The sequence below is a fragment of the Neovison vison genome, chromosome 14 (genome assembly GCF_020171115.1).
Source record: "Neovison vison isolate M4711 chromosome 14, ASM_NN_V1, whole genome shotgun sequence".
In the NCBI taxonomy this organism is placed as follows: domain Eukaryota; kingdom Metazoa; phylum Chordata; class Mammalia; order Carnivora; family Mustelidae; genus Neogale; species Neogale vison.
Window position 1 is genome coordinate 22,623,538 of NC_058104.1, and position 25,448 is coordinate 22,648,985.

The following is a 25,448-nucleotide window of genomic DNA, read 5'->3' on the forward strand; positions in this document are numbered from 1 at the left end:
CTGCGGCCCCTGACTGGACTCCGCGGGGGCACGAGGCTCTCATACGACGTCGGACACGGCCCCGTGGTGTCCGTCAGGGGCCAGGCCTGGCGCCAAGGGCGATCTCGGACAGCCGCTCCCGCACAGGCCGACCACTGACCGACCGCTCCAGCCACCACACAGAACCTCGGCTCCCAGCCCCTCCACGGCAGGGTCGGGGGGCTCTGAGCACCCTCGCCCAGTTTTATCGAGTTCTGCTGGAACCCAGGCTTCACAGGACGGGGTGGCCGCTCCCAGACTCGGGCAGCAACGCTGAGCCCAGCCGAGACACCGGGGAGCTCCGCTCGGGCCCCCAGCGCCAACGTCCGCGCCGCAGGGCGCCTTCCGCACAGGCGTCCGTCCCCGACACCACGCACGCACCTCCGCGCGCCTCAAAGCCAACAGGGACGCGCGGCGGGAGAGCCTTGGCCGAGGCATGCCTGGGAAGACACAGTCCTGAGAGTCCGCTGTCCCGCGTCCGGCCCAGAACGCGCTAAGGGTGCCTCATCCTGCGGCCTCGTTCAGCGCCAGAGCCGCACCTGCCATCGGCCCGCACGCAGACCCCGCCGGCCACCACCGCGGTAACACCCGCCCCCACCCCACTGGAAGCGGGGGTCCCGAGACCGCGGCCTTGGCGCTCCGAGCAAGGCCAGCAACGTGGTCCAAAGACGCCCCCACAGCCCCTGTGGGACGGCGCTTCCTCCCTGCAGGGAACCCTAAGGGAAGGCAAAGGCAAGACGGGCATCTCCTCACTGGTAAAGCAAGGCCGCGTCTCTCTGCCCACGGCGCCCATGTGCAGGTCACACTCATGTGCCATCACGTTCCCAAAGAACGCATCTGCCTGGGGAGTCGGATGGTCGTCAACAGGCAGGAACGTCCTCAGGGTTTAGAATGAGCTGAAGGCAGTTCCACCCCGTGCCCCAAGGAATGTTTTATCAACCCGGAAGCTCAAGCCCCCAGCTGGGAGGGAACGGACAAGCAAACGCAGAACACGTGCACACTGCCAGCTCTTGGTAAGAACAGTCACTTAACAGCTTTGGGGACCACACTTGCCAGCTCCCCGACCACAACCGAGCCACGGCCAAAGCGAAAACAGAAGATCGACCACGTAATGATGCCCAAAGTCAAACACAGACAAAGGCCTCGCTGGCCTGGCCACACCCCTCCTACGGCAGGAGGGTTCGGGGTGCGCACAGAACGCCCCTGCAACGTGCCACCCGCGCGCCTCAGGAGACTGCTCCTGGGGAGCAAAGGCACACACGAGGCCGTGGAAACCTGGAAACCAAAGTCATTTTGAATCTGAGACCAGCGCAGAGCCCAGGTACCTGCGCGGATGGGTTGGGGCATCACTTCCCACCGTTCCAGTACTATTTCCAGCCGCCTCCTGTGTGCCCGGGTTCCTCCTGGAAAATCTCCTCTTACTTGAGCTTAAACGGTCCACTTTCGCCTCAAATGGACGGCAAAATCCAAAACCCCCAGGAAACCGGGACCATCCGTCAGCAACACGACCAGCAGGGGCAACAGAGACCTCCCTCAACCTCCACGCCACTCAGCAGATTGTAGGTTTTATAGAAAATTTTATTCAACATACAACATTTTCCAGCAAAAAGGCAATATACAGGAAGAGTTGGTGTACATTGCTGCTACAGAAACAAAACTCCTGGAAAAGGATGAAAAATGAGTGTGATCTGCTGATTCTATTTTACTGCACTCAAAACTAGACACGCAGCCGGCATTAGCTCCAAAATAAAAGGAAAACAAGCCTGGGACTGAAATAAAACTACACACAATGAGTATCAACATCAGTGAAAGTCACTTGAATGCACCCAACAAAGTCACCTCCTCCCAGTGGCGAATTGTACATGTTCATTCATTAAATATACAATTTCATTTCTCTCTCTCTTTTTTTTTTCTTTTAACTTTTTTACAAAGTCGACAGCTTACCGACCACGAGCGAGCATGCCCTCTTTGCTAAAAGACCCTCCTTGTCTTGTTCCGTCTGTTCCGCTTCGAGGAACTTCTACGGACACCCGCTTCACTGCTTGCATGGGACGGTGAGCTCGCCAGGCCTGCCGAGGGGCCGCAGAGCACACCTCCATCTGACCGGTGTTTCCAAGGGAACAGAAAGACCCGGGACCACCCGCCAGGCCCGCATCCGTATCCGGCGCCTCCACGGTGTGCGCGGCTGCGGAATGGTGGTGGCCGGCAGCTGAGACACGTTTACGGAGACCCAGGCAGCGGGAGGAGGACCGAGGAAGGGGGACAGGACACGCAGTGAAGGAAAGAGCACTATTTATTAGGTTGTGAGTTTCTCTGTTTTGCCTTTACAGATGCACAGAAGGTCATGGCAAGTAGAACGGAGGGAAACACGGCAGATGAGCCTCCACGCGAGCCCAGCGGCGGGGCCGGTGACCTCGACCCCAGGAAGGCAGCCGGGCGGCCTCCGCCCGCTGGGAACACACCAGAGGCCTTTCTCCAGAGCCTCGCGGCCCTCACCCCTTCCCCCCACCCCCGTTATGCTGGCGGTCGCCTTGCACTGTGGTCACCGTAAAATAACTCTCATTGGCATCCAAGCTTTATAAAAACACCTTCATTTTGCTCAAAAAGGGCAGTCAATAGATACAGAGAAGCCAAACTGAACAGCCTCAACAAAATAAAATTAACATCAGCAGCAAACCCTCTTGCTGAAGACTTCGGACAGAGTGCACGTGGACCAAAGTTCTAGGCTGTTAAAAAGGGGCACACACCCACGCACGGCCCCTCGCCTTGCACACACTGGGTAAGGAAGTCAGTTATGGATTTTAATGGCCTTTTCCAGGTAAGTGTAGCGACTCCTCTTTGGGGCTTTGTTGAAGTGGTCGAGCCCTAGCCAAGGCCGAGGGTGAGACATGTTACCTGGTGGAGAGAGAGACACGGCTGAGACAGACGGAGAGCAGGCCCAGGAGCGGCAGGGCCAGCGGCACTCAGGGCGGCTCCCGGGGAAGCTGGGACTCGGAGCTGAGCCCCACCCACCCTCACGGACCGTGCCAGTGGCTTCCCAGTGCGCCCTGCCAGGGAGCCACGACAACGTGACCGTGGCCACGCACCGCTCCTCCCGGCTTCACATGCACAGACGCCACCGGAACCCGCGGTGGGCCGCCCGCTGTTCGGCCCGTGAAAGGGTGCTTACCAGGCTGAGGCTCAAAGTCTTTCAAGTTCACTTCATACTCATCCTCGTTGATGTACTGGTGTCGGCCCATCATCACAATGGCAAATTTAAACTGAAAGACAGAAGGGCCCTCCTCCGTGAACTCCGGCCGCAAGCAAACGCTCACTGCTAGCCCAAGTCTCAGCTGCTTCCAGAGCCAAGATTTCTGAGCGCGGCCCGTACATCGCTCCCAAATGCCCAAGGCGCGTACCTTCTCGAACTCCTTTTCCTGGATGTCCAGCAGACTCTGAATCCGCTTCATGACTTCTCTGAAGTGCTCGCCCTGCGGACGGTGAAGGACACGTGTGCACACTCACCTGCGTGCGGCCCGCGTGGACGCCAGCGGAGCTCCGCATCAGCCCAGCGGGCAGGGGCCCCCGCTCGGCAGCACGAAGCCCACAGCACCGGGGGCGGTGGGTCCTCGACCTCGCAGCCCGGCCCTCACCTGGTGTATCCTCAGCAGAAACGGAACCCCGAATGTCCCGAACACCTCCTTGTGGAAGTGCGCCACGGTGACAAGCATCTCGTTCTCCGTGTCTATGTCCACCTGGTCCAGCGGGATTTCCTGCGGACCCAGAGCAGAAACGCAGCTGAGCAACGCGGTCCACGCACACCAAGGCCGCGTTCGCTTCTGACTCGCTGCTCCGACAACACATCTGAGGCTTATCTTGGCCCAACACCTCGTCTGGGTCTTGTTAGGATGAGACCTCAGAGGTGGAAGGCATCTGCATTTTTTTTTTTTTTTTAAGATTTTATTTATTTATCTAACAAGTAGGCAGAGAGGCCGCTGGAGGGGGCTGGGGGGAAGCAGGTTCCCCACTGAGCAGAGAGCCCGATGCGGGGCTCGATCCCAGGACCCTGGGATCATGACCTGAGCTGAAGGCAGAGGCTTAACCCACTGAGCCACCCAGGTGACCGGCATCTGCATTTTTTTAAGGAAACTCTGGGTCTGGGGAGACCAAATGATGTCACTGGACATCCCAGCCACTCCTCCGTCAACACGGAGCCCCAGCTTCTGGCCAGATGTGCCTGTGGCCCATATTCCAAGTTCACTCCTGAGCACAAGCGGTCTGCGACCCTACATATACGGGGACCGCTGGCAGTCAGAGACATGGTGCCAGGAGTAGGGGAGGGCAGGCGGGGAGCTGTAGGGGAAGGGGACCGACATGCGCTGTGACACACGGCAGGGAGGGCCGCTCAGCTGCACACGCCTGAAGCGCTTCCAGAGGAAGAATTCTACATTTTCTACATTACGTAAATTCCGTCACAATGAAACATTAACTTCTCGAAATGTGGAAGAGCAAAGCAGCTGCAAGGAACAGCCTCTACTGGTACCACGCATGGCACTGGGGCCGCGCCCGCAAGTCAGTTCCGTCGGAGGAGGGAGGCGGGTGGCCGTCGCTCCGGCCAGGGCCCCCACAGGGAGGGCCGGTTACCTCGATTCGAAACGTTCTACTCGTCGCCGGGGATAAGCACTCTAACAGCTCGTCTTCTTGGTGCACACCGATAATCTTGTAGCTTACGATCTCTAGCAGCCTGCACAGAACAAGGGGGGAGTGGACTACATCAATTTGTGTGAGAAAAAGGACTGATGAGTAGCGTCCTAAGAAATTCTTTATCAAATAGCTATCGACAGCTGCTTATTTTCCTCTTCAGAGAGCTGAAAGGTGCAAAGTGGGCATCATCGGGGAGCACACGCACAACCCCGGACAACCCCAGTCGGCGGCCCCCGCGTCCGAGGCAATGCGGCCCCATGCGGGCGGAGGGATGGAGCTGAAGCCGAGCGTCCGGGAACCGCGTGCCCTGTGCCCACGATGGTTCCCGACTGGCAGGACTTGTGTTTTGCTCCTGCACTCATTAGAGGATAAAGATCTCATTCTTTTCTTAATATCACGGAGCAAACGTTCCAGGAACCGAACAGCCCCAAGGCCTGTTTTGTCCTGGGAGCAGACGGCAGGGCACCAGGACGAGCGGCCCGACTCTGACACGAGCCCTGCCCGCCGAGTCCGGGCTTCTGTCTCCAGGCGGAGAATCAGCTGCATGGGTCAGAAGCGCCTGGTTTTCTCAAACACAACGGAGTGCAGCTCTGCCCAGTTTCGGCTGATACTCACTTTAATCCTCTCTCCACTGTGTTGACTTTTTTTTTTTAAGGTTTTACTTATTTATCTGACAGAGAGATAGAAAGCACAAGAAGGCAAGGCGGCAGGCAGAGGGAGAGGGAGAAGCAGGGAGCCCGACACGGGGCTCGCTCCCAGGACCCGAGCTGAAGGCAGACGCTTTACTGACTGGGCCACCCCAACACCCCAGGCCTTGACTTTTCTACCCGAATCTCGTCTTTACTACAGCTTAGTAACGATCAGGAGACAGGGAAGGAAGGAAGAAAATATGGCTCAACTATGAAATATTTATACACTGCCATAGAAGCCAGGCCGAGAGCCGGTTTGCCCCGTTGCGCGGGTCCAGTAACACGGCCGCGGGGCCTGGGGCCAGCACCTCCCCAGGGACGCCTTCGACTTCAGGAAATACTTGCCTAAGTTTCCCTGACGCCTTCTCCCCGAGCTCAACGGCCTTTTTACATTCTTCCAGCAGGTCCCGGACACACCCATGCTTATCGGGATATAGTGTTATTTCCTAGGAAAGGGCAAGATGAAAGAAAACATAAGGGGGTCTCTGCTCACACACACCCACGTTGCTGGAAGAGGGGAAACACTGCACGAGATGTTCAGTTGTCCCCACGATATCAGGACACCCCCACCCTGAACACCCCATCCGTGCACTCTTCCCCCCAGCCCCACCCCAGGGGAGTTTAAGAAATGCCCCGTTGATGCCAATAGGTTGCCATTCACAGGACAGCTTCTCAGGAAACTCCCTGCACAGCAGACCATCTCCTAGTCTGCTCTCTGAGCAAAGGGACATCGAGAGAGAGTGTCGGCCTCGACAATGACCGGAGTTGGACTGGAGGATGTCAGCCTATCAGATCCACCCAGGGGAGCATGTTTATGGCACATGGCATGCATGGTCGTTCGAAACTGGCCGAGCTACGAAGGTGAAACACCTGGGTCCGAGCAGGGACGGACCTCCTAGAGCCACCACCTCGTGGGGGCAGGGCGCGCCCTCGGTTAACAGCGGGTATCCGCATCCTCCACCCCCCCACCCCCACCCCCCACCCCACTCTCAGGCCCCCTGCTGTTGCCCAGGGGGCCGGGCAGAGGAGAAGCAGTGGTGGTGGCAGGAGGGGGACAGAGGGCCACTAACACCTTCTTTCGTTGTTTTAGTTTTCAAGGGCTAGACAGACAAACACTGAACACACACCAATGAAAATAAAAATAAATAAAAATTCTTATCATTAAAAAGCACGTACCTCTTCCCTAAACTGGCTATTTAACCAAATACACTTAAAACTTCGTCTGTTTTCAAAGTCTGTGATTTTCATCTTAAGCTGTTGAGAAAAGAGAGACCGTCAGATCTGTCCTGACCACCCAAGCCTGTCCTGACCACCCACGGTTACGTGAATTCGGACTCATACCTGCTGATAGTAAAGCTTCTTGGGTTGTCTAGGCTTGAAGAACTGTAGGAGATCTCTTAAAGTCCCTTCATAATTATGTCTAAGAGGGTTACCCGGGCCGTCCCTATAACTGCACAAGAAAAAAGCATAAAAACAAATGACTTGTTTACCTAAAATATCTGTGAGCATAAAACAAACCACTGCCCTCACACCAGAGCCAAAATGTGGGCCTGGCACAAGGCTTCCCTACACACTCCTGTTTCCAGAGCCTCAGCCCCCCGTGGCCCCACCTGTGCTCTCGGCAATGGGGACACGGTGCAAGCGAGCCTAGCTGGGGTGCACCTGGCGGGACGTGCGGGAGACGCAGGGGGTCATGTATCTAAAAAGTCCGTCGGGCTCTGGGTGAGGCCGCCCGTGCCTCGGACGTCACGAAGCAGTGCGGTCAGGATGTGTGAGGTGACCACTCTCTATCGGAAACTAAGTAGGGGCATGTCAGGTGCCGCAGCCCCCCGACTCGTGGGATTAGTTCCACGATGTCCGGATCAACTCTGGAGAGCAGGCAGTACAGACCCTGATGGGTGGCGATGGGGCCCGCCTTACCCTTGAGACTTGAAAAACTGGAGCAACATGGGGTCGGTGTTGAGCCTCTGGGCCACTGTCTTGGCAACCTGGGAGGAAGGAAGGGACCCGAAGTCAGAAAAGGCGGCTTGTGTTGGGGAGTGAACTGAATTAGCTTATAAGCTTTACGACTAACTATTTACCTAATGTTCTCAATAAAAAAACTGTGAAATAAACAGCCTGAATTTTCATGGCCTAAAAATCCACCACCTGCTGAAAATAAACCACTCCCCGGTGTATCCCCAGCAGCGCATCGGTGAGATTAGCTGTTAAAAAAGTATTTTTTAAAGGAAAAAATATCCCTTTAGCCTGAAACCACAACCCTGAGATTAAGACCTGAGCTGAGTGAGATCAAAAAACAGACACCTAACCGACCGAGCCACCCGGGCGCCCCAACGGTCTCTCACTTTTAATGGTGAGGTCCACAGGTTTACTTGCCGATGGCAAGCTGTAACAGAGACAAAGCTGCTCTAGAAACTGCCATCTCAAAAAACCGTATCGTGCCACGGTGGATGGGACGGGAGTCAGGGGGCAGAGCGAGCACCAGTCCCGTCAAGAACCACTAAGACCACGGGGCCATCGCCCTTCCTCCGGAACCGAGCCCGTCAGCTCCCTCAGCAACCCTCCCTTTTAAAAAAGGACTCTCGGATGTGGAATCGGAAGGGGAAAGAGCCTTTATCAAATACCTGAAAATAATTCATTCGGTTTGATAATGTAACCACGAATCCAGGATCATTAGGGATTGTTTTATCACAGAAAATGACATCAACACGGTGGTAGAGGTCTCGGAAATATTCTTTTGCAGTGGGTAATTCACTGTTATCGTTTTCAGGATCATCCCTGGGGGGAGAAAGAAACAGAATGCAGACTGAATCAAAATCCAGGCCAGGCATAATGGTTTTTTTAGAAAGAAATAAAAAGGCACCACCTCTCCAACCACAGTGACACAGGTATGGACAGAAGTTCCGACTAACCCCGTGGCTGCTAGGAGTCTGGAGTCTGTCCCAGCTGCTCTGTCAGCCAGGACAGTAAGGAAGGGCCACCACACTCGGAGGGTGTGCTCTGAGCCTCCCACGCGCCGTGCAAACCCACCTGCTGCTCCTGATCTCGACGCGAACACAGAACCGTGTCCTCCTGTTTTATACACAGGGAGGGACTCGGCAGGACGTGCCTCACAGCAGAGGCTGCTCTGGCCCGGAGCCGGCAGGCAACCACTTTCCTGCTAAGGCAGCAGGGCCGAGTAGTCCCAAAGCCTAAAATATTTACTTCCTGGCCCTCCAAACCTACGTCCGCCAAGCCCCGTGCTCTTGTGATCCCCATGACCCGTGTTCGACACTGCCACAGCCAGATGGCTTCTCCAGGAGCCGCAGCGAGGCTGCCTGCAGACAAAGCATCTAAGACCACAGACCTGCTGGTGTCACGGGCACAGGGACGTCAACGAGTCCCCTCTGCAGGTGCGTGCCGGGGACCCTCACGCGGAGGGGCAGGAAAAACACCGTGCTGCTGGCCAGGCTGCTGCCCCGCTCGGAGCTGCCATGCTTGTCACTGATTCTTAGGAAACTGTTCATTCTATGAAGAGAAGGTTCCCTGCCCACGATTCTCAAACCGAGAGAGAGGCCGGCCTCTGTCCACATTCTCAGCTACTTCAAACAAAATCTGACTAACTCAGGGTCTTAACACAGTTTTGTTTCCTACTTCTGGGGCTTATGGGAAAACTATGAGAACAAAGTGATTAAGTCCTTCAAAAAGTACTTACTTCTGGAAGACTATAATGTCACCGTCCATTAGTTCATCAAGGGCTTTATCAAGAGACACGTCGTAGTCCTGAATTCTCTCTGTTAAATTCGGTTTAACTTCCTACAGTGAAAGAGAAGAAAGGTTCCCGATGACCGTCTGTCCGTGTTCCACACGGCCCGACGCCGCAGGTGCTCTCCCGGAGAATTCCGTTCTCCCTGCCCTACATTTCTAGTAAGTGAAAATGCTAACGGGAACGTTACCATCCGCAGGACATAATGATCCCTGAGCCCGAGTGAGGAAAAAAAAAATATCTAGACTTCTACAACTGTGACCCTCAACTCGACACCAGCCAGGGCCCCCACCAACTTAGCTGCCGACTTCACAAAACGATGAAGCCAGGGCAGCAAAACACACGAGAAGAGCCCTCCCCAAACCACAACCGATACAGTGTTTATGGAACAAGCCGTCCAAACCTCATAGAGGATAAGGCTAGTATCTTGGATAAATCCCGCTCTGTCGCACATAACCGGGAGCAAGTCACCTGCGTTTGAGGAAAACAAGAATCCAAAGCTGTAATGAACCAAGACTTGAGCAAAACCAACCACGAGGGTAAGGGCAGGAGGACTTACGTATTTTACAGGATATTGGTGTGTAGATGTGCCCACAGTAGTTCAAGCTCCGTGTTTTGGGGTCATACATTTTCAAAAATAGCATGACATCATCTACAAGATTAATAAACAGGTTTTGTTAGGATCTTACCACGTGGGACAATGTTCCAAAAACATGAACAGGAGACAACCAAAAGGACAGCCTTTGGCACCCGAAAGCCATGGTGTCCGCCGAGGTTCATCAAAGGCTAACTGACCCTAAGAGTCCAGTGTCATTCTACACATCGGGCCCCCGGGAAACACTAATCCGACGCAGTGAGGATGGGACTGAGGGCCGTACCCTTATCAGGCATCCTGTTTTCAAGGCCAGGTACTAAGCAGCTAGCTGAGTGCTGCCATGAGAAAACGCTAATACTGTGTGTCCTTGCAGCAGGAACAAGGGACCGTTTCAGAGCGAGCATCAGCAGACTGTGACCCATGTGTTATGTCAAACAGAGCCGTGCCAGAAGACAGCCAATCTGTTCACCAGTGCCTTCTCTGCGGCCACTGACGGAGGGCCGAGGCCACAACAGGACACGAGGACTCAGCACGGCCACAGGCTGTTTGCCACCAGCAGTCAGTTGGGCCCACTCAGCTTCGCCAAGAAGCCTGAGCACGGGAAGGGGTCCGGGGCGTATCTGGAACTGGACTTCACGGCAAAGGAAGAACACAGAACCCCACGTGTGTCTAGACGCTGGTCAGGGACCCAGTGCTGCTGCCCCAGGGACACTTACGATCTTTGTCAAACTTGGGTAACGTGGCCCCGCTGGCAGCCAGCTCCGGATCAACGGTCTCCAGGAATATCGTCCATGGATTTTCATTATCGCTCAGTTCAATCATCTATTTCCAAAAGAAATGCTGGTGTTAGACTACTTCAAGGGCCAATGAGAGTGAAGACCATGGCCACCCACGAGTCAGGGGACAGAGGCAGATGAGCCACGGCAGCGCCCTGCGCCTCCTGCATGCGGCCCTCACCGTCTTGTTGCCGTCTGCCTCGTTATCCAACATGGCAGGCCGTTTGGTTCCATTGCTCCTCGCCTGCATGGGCCATAATCGAATTTGATCTTGTGGAAATCCCTAAAAAAAATTAAAGCTAAATTAATTAAAACAAAATCAGCTCGTACTTTAATTCCTTATGCATGCCAGGACTCCAGGATTCGAAGAAATGAAACGACAGAGCTCTCCCTGCGGACATGGACAACAGAGACCACCCACCACCCCGCCCCCATCAGGGTCCCCAGTATGCCAGGGCTTGAATGCCTGGTCCCTGCTGGTCCAGTGAGTGAGGAAAGGAGGCAAAACCTGGAGGTCAAAACAACCACCCTCAGAACGGCCGGCACTCACCATGGTCTGAGAGAGGTTCTGGACAAATTCAGTCAGGGAGGAGTTTTTCAGTACTTTGAACACAGTGTATTTCACTTTTTCTTCATCGTACATATCATTTCCTTGATGGCCACAAAACTGGTCCTCTGCAACTATCTGAAAATACACAGAAAACACGCAACAGAGTTCCCAACCGTGAGACCACCGCAAGCAAAACAAAGTTTCAACAGTAACATGAGCTAATCTCATTGTTCCTAGCACCCTTCTTCAGGAGACCCAAGGACACAAGAATCAAGATGATGAAGGACATGGGGCACCTGGGTGGCTCAGTAGGTTAAAGCCTCTGCCTTCAGCTCAGGTCATGATCCCAGGGTCCTGGAATCAAGCCCCACATCAGGCTCTCTCCTCAGTGGGGAGCCTGCTTCCTCCTCTCTCTCTGCCTGCCTCTCTGCCTCCCTGTGATCTCTGTCTGTCAAATCAATAAATAAAATCTTTAATTCAAAAAAAAAAAAAAAAAGAAAAGAAAAGATGACGAAGGACGAAATCGGGAGCTGAGTCAGAAGTACGAACACCTGCGCCCCCACACACTCACGCCCCCTCCCTGCGGGGCGAGCTGGAAGCCCACTGCCTGGAGGCCTCGGGTTACTGCCCAGGCCCAGCAAGAAGGCTCAGTGCGTTTCTCTTCACAGGCAACCAACCTACGGAAAGCAGCGACCGAACCGTGAACCCAAACCTTCTTGAAGTTCACCCCCTTGTCCAGGTCTCCTTCCTTCCCTGTCACCGGTTACGTTTCTCCACGGCCTGGAGCACCACCTCCCACCGTTGACCGGCCCTCCCGTGCCCCGCCCGGGGGCCCTCACCCAACACCCTGCTCCCCCCGCCCCCCGACACGACACCGTTGCGTGGACAGCGCGCAGCCCGGTCCGGGGGCCGACCTGCACTTGCATGTAGAGGTGGGCTTCCTGCCGCTCCTTCCGCTTCTGCGCCTCGATCCTCTTCTCCTCCTGGAGTCGTTCTACCAGCTGCTGAGGGATGTCGTGGTCGGTGACCGCTTGTAAAACCTCACCTGCACGACAAAGTACGGTCGCTCACCTCCTCAGAAGGCCCCAGTGCCATGTCCTCATCAACACAGTCATCTTCAAATCCAAGTCCTCGGGGCCGAGAGTCCACATGAAAACCCACACGCCCCATCCAGCGGGCCAGGAGGCCGCATGAGCCCGGCGGACAGCACCCCGGGAGCGGGGACTCGGGCCCGCAGAGCCGAGCCAAGCGAGGGGCGCTACTCACTGAGCTTGGACTCCCTGATGTACACCAGCATGTAGGCGTTGGTGCAGTGCCGCACGGACAGGTCGTCGTCGTGGCCCCCGTAATTGTGCTCGATGGCCTCCTCCTTCGTACACCGGGACACCACGTCGTCGTCGAATTTGCACCACTGGCAGGGAGAGCAGGGAGACGTGCAGGGATAAAGCACACAGGGGAAGAGGCAGGGTTTCCCTAAAACAAGGGACCCGAGGATGGGCCGAACCAGGGTGCCTCCACCGAGCCGCCTGGCCCCCCGGCCGACCCCGGCCCGCACTCGGGGGGACCGGGAAGGTGCATCTATGGCTGTTCTGTCTTACACGCCAACAGCCCACTTCAGCTGGGAATCAATCGACCATACAACTCTTTACAGATCTGAGATAATCAGGGCACACCTCCCTCTGCTAGTAAAGCTGAATTTTATGGTGCAGTTATGAAATTAAAAGGGGACATTTGATCCTATCATGACATATTATCTCAGCAAGTGAGGGCCTGACTTAAATAAAAGTCAGCAGAGTTGTACGTTTTACTGATCTCCCCATCTCATTGCGGACCGAGTCACTTACAACAGTCCTCAATATCACAGTGAAAGGCTCACTGTGGTCTGGTGCCGTGTGGGTCCCTCCAGCAACTCTCAGGTCAAGCGAGGCGGGCTTGGCCTCTGCTCAGTTCCTCACTGGCCCTAGGGTCCTGGACACGGACCCCGAGGACACCCTGGTCCCCTGGGGAAGACTACAAGAGCAGAGCCAGGCAAACCAGGGGAAGACAGTGCGTCACAAAGTGGGGACACCAGGCACCCAGAGCGACTGCAATCGACAGGGGCCCCCGCCCAGGCCCGAGCTGGGGGTGGGGGGGGGGGGGACTCTGCTGGCATCCATAAGTGCCAAATACATGCCTCACTGGACATACGAAGGGATAAAGGGCCAAGCTTGACACTAATAACGAGAGGCACATAACGTATAATCACTGATTTACTATGCACCTCTGAAGTAACAGCGATTAATGCATGAGGGCACACAGATACCCCAGAGCCCACAGTGGAATCCTTCGCTGTCCAGGCCACCCGACAGGCACGGACAAAGGCACAGCTCAAGGTCAGGGTGAACGCCCTACACACCATCACATCCGACTCCACCCCCTGCCCAGCACTTACTTTGCCGTCCCCTTTGGGGTTCAGATAAACCACATAATGTCCACCATGATTATCTCCACTGTGAACCAGGACTGCATGAAGGATATAATTTGCAGGGTCCTTAGGATCTGTTTTTTGCAAAAATTCATCGAGTGGTAACTGTTCTGGGAATTCAAACCTATCAAAAAACATTTTTAAAGAAATCCAGGTTTCATTCACACGTGAAATAGTTTACCTTTAGGCTTTTATTTATTGCTAGACAGTCTAATTTACTGGCTAATCTTTTATCTGGAAAGGGAAGCATCAGTGGGACTCGGGAGGTCCCATAAACTACTTCTGAGGCAGCTCCCATTCATCAGAAGACGTTAATTACTCAGACATCAGAACAAACTTGAAGCTAGGTAGCAGGAAAATGCCTCTAAACACACTGAGATGCCGGACAGAACTTTAAACTGAAGATATTACACAATGGCCAGTCTTGTGATAAACATACACCATGAATTCTCTAGGATGCGAATAATTCCGATGTTAATAACGAGTAATTCTGACTGCCCAGCTCGCAGACCACAGAGCATACACAGTGAGTTTGAGAAACATGGGACATCAGATCCCAACAGTAAGACATGGAACAAAGGATCCCTGTGGCCCCTGATTTCTAGATCACATACTGAACTGGACCTGTCTTTAAATGACTGGGGTCCATGAACATTTTAACAACATGGTCAAAGTTAATCAGGAGAAGTGCCATGAGGGGCAGGTTGGCAAGGACTCGGAGGAGATGGAGCACACGGAGCCTGAAGCGGCAGCCCCCCCAGCCCAGTGCCGTCCAATCCTGGCTGCTCTGCCAAATGTTCAGAATTCCTAAAGGACGCCAAAAATCTGGGCTTTTATGCGAAATCTCATGATTTCTTTTTTTCATGCTGGCAACTAATGCCAATAAAAACAACCAAAAACAAGGTGAGGGCCCAAAGAAACACACCAGCAGGCTGGCTATAGTCTGCAGGCTGCCAGTCTGTGAGGTCTGGTGGAGACGGCTTCTTAGAGACTCCACAGCGATGGGCAAAAATGAAAGAGCAAAGGGCGGGCTGGTAGCAAATAACCTGACTGGGTCAGTTCTCTCTCCAGTTTGATGAGTGACTAACCAACCTCTACCCTGTGCCCAAACGAACCAGGACAAAACTTCCATATTGTAAACCAGAAAAAGTATTTACTATCATTCTTTTTAACTGGCATTGTAAGAATGGGGAAAACAAAAAAAAAAAAAAAAAAAAGAATGGGGAAAACACCTGCAATAAGGCACACACATACATCTACATCATCTTCCTGAAAATTCCAGCACATTCTAGAATACCAAATGGGCAGTTACAAAATGTTGGGAGAATCCTATTTAAACGAATACAACATCAAATTCCACTCCTGAGGTAACAGTGATATTCTGGTGAATGCAGAACAGGCAGAGCAGAAAGTCCCCTTCCCTCAGGGACCTCATCTGCCACAGTGCGGAGGGAGCTGGGGATCCCTAAGAGCAAGTAATGGGAGCAGCAGCCCCTGAAATCCCTTAAGGGAAATATTCCCTTTAAAACCATTGTTCTTGGGACACTGAGGCGGGAGAGAGACCTAAACACATCAGAGATGGACTGAAAATATAAAAAGACCAAACAAAACACTGAGACTGACCACCGAAGTCAGGCGATGATTCCATCTTAACTTTCACACCCCACTATAGATTACCTATCATTGATCTTGATATTTTGGTCCGTCTGAGGGTCATACATAAATCTCATCAGCTGTAGATGCAACACTGGTGGCAAAGTTAGGAATTTCACACCTTTCTCTGCTTCCTGAACATTGAAAAAGAAATGCAAGTTTAGTTCAGCCCCACGTAGTCCTTGAAGCAAGGACAGTAACAGCGGTCAGCGAGATGCGGTGGGACAGGAAGGGCTTCAGGTGTCCAGGTACGGCGCGTTTAAAATGCCGTTTAAGAATCAGGCTCACCGGTGGCTCAGTTGGTTAGGCGTCGACTCTTGGTTTCACTTGGGTCATGATCCCAGGGTCGTGATATCGAGCCCCGTGTTGGGCTCCGCGCTCAGGGAGTCTGCTTGAGACTTTCTCCCTCTCCCCCAGCTCGCACATTCTCCGCACCCCTCTCTCCCTCAGATAAATAAAATCTTACACACACACACACAGAAGAACCAAGCTCAAACAGAGAACTGGTGGTTGTCAGAGGACAGGGGATAGGAATTGGGAAGAGGCACTAGAGGTGAGGGGGGTCAAGAGATCCAAACTTCTGGTTACAGCACAGGTCCCAGATACGGGCGCACGCCAGGGTCAGAGCACATGAACACCACATCCCAGCGCGGCCCTCCCGGAGCAACCGATGCTGCACGCCAGCGATGCTTCAACCAAAAACTAAAGTCCACTGTTGCGCTTAGATCGTTCTCAGGTTTGCTGAAGTAGCTTGCGTGTGAGCGATTTACTCCAGATTATATTCTGATGCCCAACAACGGGGTAGCAGCTAAGTAAATTAGGGCCTCATCACTAGCTGCCGTGTTACACGGTCATTAAATCCCACAGGAAGCGGGGAACACACAGAAAATCATGTGCTAGAAAAGCAGAAGCTGGGGCTGCGGCGACGCGAGGGCGGCCGCTCACGGTCCCGGGCGGGACGACACTGGTCAGTGGCTTCCCGCCCCTCAACTCTGGGCACGGTCACTTCCGAGCACATGACACAGCATACACACTCGGCGCTTACTTCTGGAGACAGTCCTCACTCGGCAGCAGAGAGACCCTCACACCAGCAAGGCAGCCCCCCTGCAGCGGGACGTGCCCCGCTTCTCAAAAAGGCCTCCTCTATGGGACGCCTGGGTGGCTCAGTTGGTTAAGCAGCTGCCTTCGGCTCAGGTCATGATCCCAGCGTCCTGGGATCGAGTCCCACATCGGGCTCCTTGCTTGGCAGGGAGCCTGCTTCTCCCTCTGCCTTTGCCTGCCATTCTGTCTGCCTGTGCTTGCTCTCTCTCCCCCTCTCTCTAATAAATAAATAAAATCTTAAAAAAAAAAAAGGCCTCCTCTGGGGGGCCCGACTCCACAGCTCCCACACCCCGGGCCCCTCCTCAGGACACGCGTTTCCTCACAAAAAGAAGCCTCTGCCCAACTCTACTATTGCCAGAACCCCGGACTCTCATCCCGGCCCAGCTTCCCAGTCACACCTCCCTTTCAGGCCCACACCTCCCGTCCAGCCAGAGCAGGGCCTGTGACAAGCCACAGGCAAGGCGCCCTGATGTCTCCTGAATGTGCTCAAGAGAACAAAGTACCTCTGGCAAAGAAAAATGAAAACCAGAGGAAGCTGCCACACCAAGGCACGGCATGGTTTCCATGCAGCTTAGAAGAACAACAGAAGAACCATTTCTCTACCACAGTCCACCGAGGTCATGATTCTCAGGTACTGCTTACCCGGACCTCAAACTACCCGGTGTGCAAGGACAACTCTTGTGAGCTGCTGAAGTGTTTCCTGAACACATCTCAGCCACGTGTTTGCCAAGTGACTTTCTGAGGCGCACACAGCGCAGCACCCTGACCCGTGACGCCCCGCAAAGCGGGGACACCGTTCCAAGCCGGCCAGCTCGGGACACGCGGGACGGTGTGGGGAATCGTGAATTGCTGAGCCCGTGCGTTGGCTGCATCCGTGGGGACGCTGCTGACCCACTCACACCGCCTGACGGCAGCCGGGACAGGCCACAGCCCGTGTCTCTCCACCAGAGCACGGACGGACCAGTCCCTTGTGCACAAAGTTCGCTGCTCTGCCAGCAGCTGACAGTGCCTATGGGGCTTTGTGGGAACCAAGCAGGGACACCACATATTCACAGAACAAGCAAAAGAAAATGCACTCCTCGTTCTACAGGTCCTGATCCTTGAGAAAATGCACTCCGTCACACACACACATGCCCAAGCACGAACCACCACGAACCAGACATGCAAGAAAATCATAACTAGAAGAGGAAGCAAAAATCCCAGTGTAAACCAGTGAGGACAGGCGCAGAGTCACAGACGCCTCCCGACGGCAGCGCGGGGTCTCCCGCATGCTGGGGGACAGCTCTACCCGAGAAGCTGCATGTCAGCCTCCCGCCCACAGCTCAGCCCCACCAGCGGCACGATCGGAGGCCCCAGAATACAGTGTCTACACGAAGGAGTAAACCCTGAGCTCTAACCACAAACAGTGGATGAAAAGGCACAAATGCCTGTTTCATCCACAACTGAAGCAAAGGACGCGAAAACACAGTGACGGGGAAGGTGGCCCACGGTTCCCATGTTACCTGCAAGCCGTGCTCCCCGGCGTCGTATTTATTGTCACCGTCTAGTTGTTCCACAGCCACGTAATCCACAAATGATTCAAATACTTGAAAGAGAGAAAGAGAAGGAAAGTCAGCCGACGATTTCACTGGAGCCTTGATGGTAAGGCAGCCGTCCCAGACCCTCCGGCAGGCAGGGGAGGAGAGCCGACGGAGTGACAGCCCCAGGGACAGTCCCGGGCAGCGGCTCGCCACCCCGCCCGAGACCCGCCACGCCTGCCGCGACCACCCCCACCAAGGCTCTGCAGAAGTCTGGAACCTCTAAAAACACAGACATGGTTCTCACCCAAACACTCATCATAAAGCTCCAGCTGAAGCGGGGCAGGACAAGAGCGGGACCGTGGGGACGGGAGGGACAGGCTGGGACATGAGTAAGATGAATCAGGGCAAGGACCCAGCATCAAACACAGGGACTGAGCCGAGAACCCCCCGTCGCTATGAGGGCAGAACTCAAATGCCCGGCCTCGCACACGGAGGACCCTGTGCAGGGACAGGTGTGTTCGTTGGGACAGAGTGCTCCTCTCACAGGGTGTCCAGCACAATCACAAGACTCCCTCCGGACAGCTTACAATTCTGTCAATTAAACCACAACAAAGCTAGGGGGCTTGAGGAAGATGGAGAATTCGCCAAGGACAACCAGTGGACAGAAGACAGCATTTAAAAGCAAATCCACACGGACAGAACATCCAACTGCTGACGGAGGTGCAGAGCATGGGGAGAACGTGACAGGTTCACTAGAGACCCGCATGCGGAGGGGCAGGCCTGACATCCCAAGGGCAGAAAACCATTCTGGGTGGATTACAGATAAACAGAAAAGATAAAACAGTAACAGATAAGAGAACAGTTGGGTGTCAGGGCAGGTGTTCTTAACACAAAAAGCAGAGAACAACAGGCTGATTTCACTCAAAATTCTGAAATGCCGTTTAGCAACAGAGGAGAGCGCCATGCAGGGGAGTAGTTCAGCGCGGCCGCCAGGCGAGCTCACGCAGAAGCCCTTCTGTGCTGCTCCGGCCGGACTGACACGCACGGGCCTCGCTCTCCTGTGCTGCACGAACTCACACTCTGGACAACGGGCAGTCCAGGACTGGGATCTGGAAAGAGCCTGTCCCCCGTCCCAGCTCACGTGCAGAAAGAAACCCACACAGGGCCCAGCAGCCCCCTGACAGAGGGAAGATACCATCTGGGGCCGGGGAAAAAACCGCCCAAAAGACGGGGACTGGGGGGCAGGCCCCAGAGCTCACGCCGGCCTGAGAACGGTCTCTGCTCCCCCCAGCCACAGCAACGAGCCCCTCACATGTGGAGCTCCAGGCAGAAGACTCAGAACGGTGCTGCCTCAGCTGTGGGCCCAAGCAGCCCTCACTGAACACTGCTGGGCTCCTGCCTGACGGAGCGCAGAGTGAGGCTCCAAAGAACCACACTATGTGCAAGTCACTTCAACACGCACCGGAGCAAAAGGTTAAGGACGCCCCCCACAACACCCAGCGACACAAACCACCACAGCAGGCATCTGTAAGATGCCCAGACATGCAAACAAGCTGGGAAACAGAGCCCGGGATGGCAAGTAAATCCACACAGACCCATAATTCTCAGGTGACAGAAATGCTCAACGACAACATTGTCACTACTGAATACGTCCCTGATGTTCAAGAAGATATCCAAATGGCCAGTAAACATTTGGAAAGGCGACAATGCCAATGACCTTCAGGGACATGTGTACTAAAACTGAGAGGGCACCCTACTCCCATCAGAATGTTTGGTCTGAGAGCCGACAGTCCACTGTGGCTGGGGAGCAGTGGCTGCTCGCACACAGCACTGGAGGGACTAGAACTGAGAAACTGAGAAACTGGCTTCCGCTACGGAGCCAACAATTCCGCTCACCGTGAACACAAACCCATGCACCAGGACTGGGCACAGAACAGCCAAGGAGCCGTAGGCACAAGAGCCCCACGCTGAAGACCCCACATCAAGGAGAGGATGGTTTCGACATGCCTATGATGCACCCTCCACGTGGACCACCACCAAGCAGTGAAAACGAACCCACTATCGCTCCCTGTGGATATGATGCAGGGAAGTGCAGAGCAGAGGCTGTAACCCACACGATCCCTTCTGGAAATATTTCAAGTATGCAAAAGCAACCTAGGAGGGGAAGTTGAAAGCCCCAACAGCGGTTTCCTTTGAGAAGGGGAGGTCAGGGTAGGGAAGCACCTGCATCTAGGCAGCCACGCCGTGCGCCCTGAACCAGGTGGGGGACCGAGCCCGCGTGTGCTCAGCGAGCTGCACACTCGTCACTCGTGCAGCATTCTCTGAGCAGCATTTCAACGAAAAACCACTCGGGTAAATGAAGCATTACAGCAAAAAAGAGAAATGAGCAAAAGGTCGTGCCAAAATGTACACAGGACTTACTATTTTTCTTTCCTTTTATACTTAGCTGGATATCATAATAATCTTCTCTTCTATCAGATCGATAGTCTACTTCTTTACACTGGATGTAGGACTAAAAATAAGGAAAACAAGATGGCTTAAGTATTAATTGTCAAAATACTCGCATTCTTAAATCGCTTAAGATCATTATTGAAAGCTGGTAACCACATACCACCATTTTGCCTCTGAATAATTTAGGTATGGTGCCTTCCACACACGTGCCTTTCATCTTATTCTCCACATTATCAAGCAACTGGAAGAGAAAGTTGTGACTTTAAGAAAATGTTATGCTCAATTTACAGTAATTTGAAACTTGACTAGGAAATTTCAACGGTCAAAGGAGTTCTAGACTATAAATATTATGACCTTTAGCATGCAATTATGAAAACATACAAAGTCTTCTTCCTTGGTTGGATATTTACAAAAATATCTACATGCAACAGTTGAGATTAACCTCAGTACAGCCTTTGGAATGAATTAGTAATCTGTAGTGTCTTTAGAAGCATTTTTTATATTCATTTTACCTCTGTGGAAAAGCATGTAAATTGAGCACTAAACTTAACTCGTATTGGTCCACACCAAGAGATTAATGAGGTTGAGCCTGTCAACAGGATTGACTGGTTTGTCCATGGATATTTAATGAACTGGATTCAATCCAGCTAGTGCTGCAAAAAAGAAAACACACCTTGCCCAGCCAATCACCTTGAATAACCATTTCATGTTGTGTGTGTGTGTGTCTCTCCATGTGCATCTCTGACCACAGTGACTGGAAGGACAGGAATCTGCTATTGACTAAAGACAGTTTTGGGGAGAATCACCCGCACAGAGGGCTGCCCCAGTTAGAACCTCTGTGCGGAGGGGCAGTCTAGACACCCTGGAGAGACGACGGAAGTCCCACAGCGAAGCAGGGGGTCGGGACAGCTCCTTAGGCTAGTCTGCGGTTTCTCGGATTAGTAACTTGGGGCAGACGTACCACTTTAACAAAATCAAACCATACTACCTCCTGCTCTGTAAGTCCAAGTTTCCCCTCACACTGCCCTCTCCAACAGCAATTCTGCTCATTTTTTCTGGCTCGTAAATGAGACAGATGCTGCCTCTCCTTCCTGGCCTGGTTCTGCCCCGCTTGAGGACGGGCGCGTGTGGCATGGAGCAGGTCTGAGCTGGGCCACCGCGTCTGACAATGCTCCGCCGCGGTCAGTGTTAAGGAGTGTACGATTTCGGCGCAGAACTTACCACTCGACACAGCTCTTGAACGTCGTGCTGCATGAAGCTATCTAAGGTTTCCCACCTTGGAAAGAGAGAAGGAACATTTATATTTAATCCTCCACGTTTCAAATAAGTGCACATTAAGCAACTCAGTAAACTGCATAATCAGCCATTATTCTGAAATTCATTTCTTGAGGTTACTTCGGGGGGCCCTGGTTTAAAGACAACCCGGATTCTAGCAGGATATCACAGCTTTGTCCTCCTCTGAACATCTTGCTGTGTGTGAGGGGACATCATTATGTGGTAAATTAGGCCTCAAGCAAAATTCTAAAACAGAGCCTTTATGTCCAAAAAGGACAAACCAAGTACGGTGATAAAAATACTTGGGCGTACTTAAATGCCTACACCCTGCTCTCCATCCTCCTACCACGCACTCATGACTCTTCCTTGGAGAAGGAAGAGGGAAAGGCAGACTTCTGATACATACCCGAAGGACTTTGTTAGCTTTTTTGTTCCTACAGGCTTATCGCTGTGCTGTAATTCGTAGAACACTCTTTGTAACGCTAAGGGGACGCTTTTGGAGGAATCATCACCCTCTGTTGGCATCATGTACACAGCCTAAAATGATTGATTAAGAAATAAAAATGGAATTTTATGTGAAAGCATCATCTCTAATATCACCACGGCTTAAGGCAGTGGATAGGGCTTCTAACTATCCCCCAAAACAGGTCAGGACGTTTTTTAAACACAATAATCATGAAAGTCTTTAGAGGCAGTATAAAAAAACACAAGAAAGTAAAAAATGAATTTAAAAAATTACCCACGGCTCACCATCCAAAGAGAACCACTTTTATTTCCTACCTCTTAAAGCCACACTTTTTAGCTTAACGTTACTTGTGAACACAAGCTGTGGTAAGACCTAAGTGCCATTGCAATGGCACATCCGCCTGTCCCCGCGACACCGTCCTCTCGGGCAGCGACCGACAGTGCCGCCGGAGCAGGAACAGCCAGCACACCAGCCAGCGGCGCCCCCACAACCAGGAGCCCATGTTGCCTGCAACGCTCTGTGCTGTCCACACAGCATTCCAAAGGGACAGCCGACTAGCTACCCTCCATCAGAGCCAAGGCAGGTCTGTGGTCTTTATTAGTATTCTCACAAGCCTAAGTTTTACCTCTAAGTGAAAATGAGACTTCACGGCCAGTGGCTTTGTCCACTCAGTTTTGATACAAAACTTTCCAATGTTGCCGCTAACGGCTTTCGTATTAAAAACCAACAAACTGTATCACCGGGCTACAGAGCCCCATGAAGTTAGGTCTGTTAGCCAGCCAACTTTTATCAACCAAGTTAGCTTCACAAGTGTCCACCCGCTGAGGAATCAAGATACGCATTCGCATAAAAGAGGGCCCTCTCTGGAGACAGCACTGTGGTACTGGGAGGGACACGGCAAAGTCGGGTGACAGGACTCTGCTTGTCCCTTAGGACTTGAGCAACAGGGTGGGTGGAAGGTTGAGGGGGAGAAATACCATCCATTTACCTTTCGTAGTTGATTTGTGAAAAATAAAGTCTGCAGCAGGCTGTTCATGTAACAAGTCGCTCCCTGATTCTTTAAACCGACATAGCCCGTGTGCTTCTTTGAATCCCACCTACAAGATCAGTTGGAGGTTGAGGGAAAAACTGCACAGGACACCTCCTCGCTTCTGCAGTGTGGAGCGATTCGGCGAGACGCCGACGAGCCCCCGCGCTGCCGTGCACCATCACCTCCTGCCCACCATCCTGACACAGGAACAACAGCCAGCGCACCCCTCCGAGGGAGAAACTCCCCACCAGGCCCCCAGGCACCGAGGGCACTGGGGCCAGGAGTTCTTAGCATGGTCACGGGCTCTGTTCTCCCAAGTGCACGAACCCAGCACTGGAGAAGCAGCTTAAAGCCGCTGACGGCAGCCCTGTCTCCTTTGTCCAACACACCACTCACACACAACCGTGAATCCTATGTGACTGGCCCGTGTGGGTCCACAGCATACATACTAGGTCACATGTGGAGTCAGCAAGAAATGCACAGTCGGAACGGAAACCCTCTCTTTGCAGTTATACAGAGAAGCAAAGACAAGCATGTACACTGGGGCAAATTCTAGTTTGGGCTTCTCAACTCCCAAACTAGTCTACAGTGGTGGTTGCTGAGGAGAAAAGGTGTATTCTCTCCGAGTTAGCAGCCCGTGCTGCACACGGCCCCCATTGTCACAGGAAGCTAGAGAGAATGCCCGTTGACACCACCCCTTTCCCCAGCACCCTCTGTATATAACGCAAAGCCATGAACAAACATGACCGCCACCAAGCGTGACCAACCCTAGAGGAGATGTTTACGGCTGGGCGAGGCCGGGGTCCGCAGTACTCTGTGATTCCAGGGGTTAGCCTATGACCCTGCTGCTACACTCAGGTGTCCCAAAGGGCCCTGGCTCAAGTGTGAGTGTGTGAGTGGGTGTGAGTGTCCATGTGTGTGAATGCATCCATGGAGAATTTTTAAAAATTGGCAAGAAAATGCAAGAATCCTAAATTATAGATGGTTATTTTAAAAACTACAATCAAAAATTAAGCGATAATGGCTGAACAGATTTGCTAAGACGAAAGCAAGAAATCTGCTGTGATTGGTAAGGCTGGAAAACCCCAATTCACTTTTTTAGTCAAGAAAAGTATCATCATAAACATAGGGGAAGATTTTCAAAATGGGAGAGTGGCGTAAAAACCCACAGAAATTTAATCTTCTTGCTTGTGCTTCCAGTCCTGATGTCTGGATCTAACCTGAGCTCTGAAACGGTTCAGGAAAAGCTGGATTCTTCCTGCACATGCCCCAGGCCACTGCAGCCGGGACCCGGACTAAGTGACAGCTCCTCCTCGGCTGCCCCACAGTTCCCAGCCCCCAGGCATCCGGGTCAACCCACACCCGCGCTCTTGCCAGAGCAGAGTCACATGGAGATAAAATAAGGGGAGCAAGAAAACGGATGCCTGCCACTCAGCGTCTTCCCAGACTGCACTTGCCGCCTCACCCTGGGACCTGGACAAGGCAGCAGGGCCCCACAGCCGGAGTCCAGCTTCCGGCTCAACCTCCACACCTGCAGGATGCACCGCCCAACCCCAGCCTTCCCTGCTGGTCTCCTGCTGCTCTCCCTGCCCCAACCTCTTCCCCTCCTTGCCAAGTAGCCACGCACCCTTCCATGCCTTCTGTAAGGCCAAACACTGCCTCGTGCACAGACCTCCCACCACTGAGCAATCATCCCATCTCCTGCTGGTCCTCTGAGCTGGGTCCACCTTCCTCACCATCTTCAACCCACCCATTCCGCCCCTGTTTCCTGACTCAGACTCGCAGCTCCCAGACCTTCCCATCCCTGCCCTCTTCAGAGTAAAATCTGGGCATTTCCTCTGCAGGATTTATGAACTGCCCCACCAGCCTGGATATTTGAGGACAGAAATGCACGGCTGTCTTGCCAACCACCATCACCTTCCTAGTGCACAGCAGTGTCCGGCCTACAGAAACCGCTCCAGAAAACAGGCCAAGCAAAGGAGTGAACGTGGGGCCGGCGTGCAGAGCCGCACCCCCCCCCCCGACTGTGTGGGCAAACGCGGAGAGGGCGCATATCTGTTAAGTATGTGCATCTCTGCTCAAATGCTAGTGCTTCTCTCATCACAGCACAAAAGGTGTTTCTTAAGAGCACCCAATTAAAGAAAAACTTACGCAACTCCATGGGGAGCATCCGCCTGTACAAAGACTTCAAAAGTAACTTTGTCATCATCTATAAATCCTTTCTCAGGATCAGTCACTTCCTATAAAAAAATAAGAATATCCAACTTGCATAAGAACACACGAATGCTCGCTTTGTTCTAAACAATTAGCCCAGTGCCCTCTACGTGTTAGAGGAAAACACTACTTTTTCCAACCCCCACATGGTGCTTCTGATTTTGCAGTGTTTTGATCTGCTTTAACTAATGTCCTCTGAACAAGATCAGCAAGGGCTA

The 25,448-nt window shown here is 53.2% G+C and overlaps 1 protein-coding gene across 1 annotated transcript in view; it reads right to left on the bottom strand.

The window, feature by feature from the left end:
- Window positions 1–1,578: 1,578 nt before the first annotated feature.
- Window positions 1,579–25,448, bottom strand: part of USP7 (ubiquitin specific peptidase 7) — a 63,627-nt gene continuing 39,757 nt past the window's right edge. Inside the window, exons 5-31 of the mRNA XM_044233882.1 lie at window positions 25,168–25,256; window positions 22,975–23,083; window positions 21,927–22,057; window positions 21,467–21,521; window positions 20,406–20,486; window positions 20,216–20,306; window positions 17,777–17,859; window positions 15,198–15,307; window positions 13,488–13,644; window positions 12,323–12,467; window positions 11,971–12,101; window positions 11,057–11,191; window positions 10,688–10,789; window positions 10,447–10,552; window positions 9,695–9,787; window positions 9,539–9,606; window positions 9,085–9,185; window positions 8,015–8,168; window positions 7,311–7,378; window positions 6,732–6,840; window positions 6,567–6,644; window positions 5,736–5,836; window positions 4,642–4,741; window positions 3,651–3,770; window positions 3,417–3,488; window positions 3,188–3,278; window positions 1,579–2,913 (exon numbers count right to left, since the gene is read on the bottom strand). Coding sequence (XP_044089817.1) covers window positions 2,807–2,913; window positions 3,188–3,278; window positions 3,417–3,488; window positions 3,651–3,770; window positions 4,642–4,741; window positions 5,736–5,836; window positions 6,567–6,644; window positions 6,732–6,840; window positions 7,311–7,378; window positions 8,015–8,168; window positions 9,085–9,185; window positions 9,539–9,606; window positions 9,695–9,787; window positions 10,447–10,552; window positions 10,688–10,789; window positions 11,057–11,191; window positions 11,971–12,101; window positions 12,323–12,467; window positions 13,488–13,644; window positions 15,198–15,307; window positions 17,777–17,859; window positions 20,216–20,306; window positions 20,406–20,486; window positions 21,467–21,521; window positions 21,927–22,057; window positions 22,975–23,083; window positions 25,168–25,256 — 2,787 coding nt within the window. The 3' untranslated portion in view covers window positions 1,579–2,806. The remainder of the gene's footprint in view (window positions 2,914–3,187; window positions 3,279–3,416; window positions 3,489–3,650; window positions 3,771–4,641; window positions 4,742–5,735; window positions 5,837–6,566; window positions 6,645–6,731; window positions 6,841–7,310; window positions 7,379–8,014; window positions 8,169–9,084; window positions 9,186–9,538; window positions 9,607–9,694; window positions 9,788–10,446; window positions 10,553–10,687; window positions 10,790–11,056; window positions 11,192–11,970; window positions 12,102–12,322; window positions 12,468–13,487; window positions 13,645–15,197; window positions 15,308–17,776; window positions 17,860–20,215; window positions 20,307–20,405; window positions 20,487–21,466; window positions 21,522–21,926; window positions 22,058–22,974; window positions 23,084–25,167; window positions 25,257–25,448) is intronic.